This window comes from Lipotes vexillifer, unplaced genomic scaffold (genome assembly GCF_000442215.2).
Source record: "Lipotes vexillifer unplaced genomic scaffold, Lipotes_vexillifer_v1.1 scaffold215, whole genome shotgun sequence".
In the NCBI taxonomy this organism is placed as follows: Eukaryota; Metazoa; Chordata; class Mammalia; order Artiodactyla; family Lipotidae; genus Lipotes; species Lipotes vexillifer.
In genome coordinates, this window is record NW_006776544.1 from 1,282,714 (window position 1) to 1,285,961 (window position 3,248).

Sequence of the window (3,248 nt, forward strand, 5' to 3'; positions counted from 1 at the left end):
CCTGCTGATCCCAAAAACTAGGCCTGAGAACCTTAGTTTGGGACCTGCTCCCCTCCTTGGGCCCTGAACAGTGAAGAACTGGGCTGAGTAGTCCTTGAACTGCCTCTAATTCCATTTGTCAGATCTTAATAGCAGGTTTTCTCTAGATGGGAGGCACCTCTCGGAATGAACTTCTCTCCGACACACATCTCTTTCATTAACTCCTAGGTCTCTTCTCTCTCCCTTCGTGACCTTGGCTGAAGTTATTTAACCTCTGTGTCCTCTTGTTAGAGGCGTTTCAAGGACAAGTTGCTCTTTAAGAAGGAGAAAGCAAGACATTATATGGATATGAGGTCCTTTTCCTGTGTAATCTAAGTGGATTACATATACCCACTCCTTAATTCGGACCTCTCCTGGGAAGTGGATCCAGGAGGGGGACCCAGGGACTTATACAGTAGGTGTTTATAAACTACAGGTCACTACTCTCTCCACTGGGCAGTATTACTTGAAGCCTGGTTGTTCCCAGAAGACAAAATGCCCTCTCCCCAGGCTGTTGCCACCACCCTGCACAGGAGGAAGTGCCTTCTGCTTTGGCCACAGTGTCTCTGGCAGTGCCATCCAAGTGAACTTTCTGCTGTGATGGCAGTGTTCTATCTCTACTCTGCCCAATACATTAGCCACTAGCCACATGTGGCTCTTTAGTATTTGAAATGTGGGTAGTGCAAATGAGGAACTGAATTTTACATTTTATTTAATTTTAACTAAAATAAACTTCAATTTTGAATTAATTTTAATTAGAATAGCTATATGTGACTAGTGGCTATTGTACTGACCATGTAGCACTAGAATGTTTCTCAGGGGACAAGAGCAAGTCTTCTGTAGTTTGAAAAAAGATATCAGGAAATATCCGTAGTGTAAATTTAAAATGAGATAGGAAGTTTGGGGTCAGACTGACCCAGTGCCCAGGAGCTGGCAAGGAAGAGCTTTTGTTGGCTTTGTCAATGGAGAGGGGCTGGAATAGGCCAGTGTTTACTGAGGTGGCATAGAAAAACAAATCATTTAGAAGAAGCTTGAAGCAGGTGTTGAAAGATACTTGCCTTCTAGAATTTCCAAGCTCATAAGAACTGACTTTGTTTTGTTTTGACTTTGTTTGTTTTGGGGATTGGCTACAGGGACTGGTATCCGATCAGAGAGTGAGACAGAGTCTGAGGCCTCAGAAATCACTCTTCCTCCCAGCAACCCTGTAGTCCCCCAGGCCCCTGCCCAAGGGGAGGACTACGGCAAAGGCGTCATCTTCTACCTCAGGGACAAAGTGGTGGTGGGAATCGTGCTGTGGAACATCTTCAACCGAATGCCAATAGCAAGGAAGGTAGGTGCCCGTCAGAGCTCTGAGAGGAAGATGGGAGGTGTGGGCAGAAACCGTCCCTGTGACTTCGTCAGATGTCCTGCCACGCACTGTCCACCCAGGTCAGACTGTGCCTGAGCAGAACAAAGGTATCGCCTCGGCTCGGGTGTGTTTCTTTTTCACTCGAGACATGGCTGGGTAGCATGGGGATTGGCATATGCTCACTTGGGCTTCGTAGAAAGCCATTCCCACAACTCCCTCCCAGTGTGAAGTGGCGACTGGCCCGGGCTGCCCTGGTGTGCGGCCCAGCCCACACGCTCCTTGTTCCTCTGTCCCTCAGATCATTAAGGACGGTGAGGAACATGAAGATCTCAACGAAGTAGCAAAGCTTTTCAACATTCATGAAGACTGAAGACTGCTGTGGAACAGGCAGGCCCTTTGCTGTCCCCGACAGCAGCTTGGATGGGTAAAGGAGCGTTTTTTATTCAGCAGACTTCCTCTGTATGTATGAGTGTGAATAATCAAGTCCTTTGTGAATATTTCATCCATGTAGGCAAATTCTTAATGTTCACATCACTAAATAAAACCTGATTCTTCTAAATTAAATTCTCTTCTCTTTGAAAGGGAGCAAGTGGGTGAAGGGAGGAAAGCTGTGCATATTAGAGAGCAAGTCAGTTGGAGCCACTCCCAAGTGCATCATCTTCCTTGGCCTTGTACTCCCTGATCCACACTCTCAGCTTCTTTCAGTTCACTGAACTTCTCCCTCACCCCTCCAGACCTCCTGTACGGACCTGCTATAACCTCTGCCCACAGCACTTGACCCCTCTCCCCTCCTCTGGGGAACGTCCCGGTCTCTGAAGACTTTCCTAATCCTTCCAAGCCTGTTCCTTGTTTACATGTCTCCCTGCTGCTCTGAAGCTTCCTGGAAGCCAGAACCATGGCTTTCCTGTCTTGCTCATGGTTCTCTCTCCAGAGCTGAGCACAGGGTCTGGCTCACAGTAGGTGCTTAGTGAATTGTTGAATGAGTGTACACATAAACATGTGGACTAGACTCTGCTCTACCTGGGACAGCTCCCCTGTGTACCCCCACAGCCCAGAACTGAACTGGTCTTGGGAGGGGAGGGCAGAAAAGACATTTATTGCAGACGGAAATGAAGGTTCGGAGACCTGCTTCATGGCTAAGCCTGGAGCCTGACTCTGAGGGATTGTGGTCTCTCAACTCCTCTGCCCACTGTCCCCCAAACTAGAAATCTGCCCTCTCCTAACCCCTTTTATCTCAAATAGGCTTGTAGGCATGCCTCACTTTACAAATGATTTCCTGGGAAGAGAAGTCAAAGTTTCATAAATCAACTCATTTTTTGCATTTCAAATTACTTAACTTTTAAAAATCAAATCTTATTTCAATTAAGAGGAAATTTTTACTACTTTCAAGAGTCCTATTGTGAACCTTCTTCTAAAGAGAAAATTATTACCAGCCTGGATTTTTTCGATATTGGGTTTGTTTAAAGGGAGTTGCAGCTACAATGAAATCCCTTCTGAACGCTAGGACAGGACAAATGTCCACTTTAAGAATTAGCTGTACTAGGGCTTCCCTGGTGGCGCGGTGGTTGAGAGTCCGCCTGCCGATGCAGGGGACGCGGGTTTGTGCCCCCGTCTGGGAGGATCCCACGTGCCGTGGAGCGGCTGGGCCCGTGGGCCATGGCTGCTGGGCCTGCGCGTCCGGAGCCTGCGCTCCGCAGCGGGAGAGGCCACAACAGTGAGAGGCCTGCGTACCGCAAAAAAAAAAAAAAGAATTAGCTGTACTAGAACAGGTTCTTACTATATGTATACAGGTTTAGTGAAATATGATCTGAGGCATGACATATCTAAGTCCATAATGTAGGTAGAAAACTCATCTAGTATCCTGTGAAACGGGACTTATTAT

At 47.3% G+C, this 3,248-nt stretch overlaps 1 protein-coding gene across 1 annotated transcript in view; it reads left to right on the forward strand.

Moving 5' to 3' along the window:
* The window catches only part of AIFM1 (apoptosis inducing factor mitochondria associated 1), a 28,941-nt gene extending 27,011 nt beyond the window's left edge, over positions 1 to 1,930 (forward strand). The window contains 2 exon segments of the mRNA XM_007450469.1: positions 1,152 to 1,348; positions 1,665 to 1,930. Coding sequence (XP_007450531.1) covers positions 1,152 to 1,348; positions 1,665 to 1,736 — 269 coding nt within the window. The 3' untranslated portion in view covers positions 1,737 to 1,930.
* Positions 1,931 to 3,248: the final 1,318 nt, after the last annotated feature.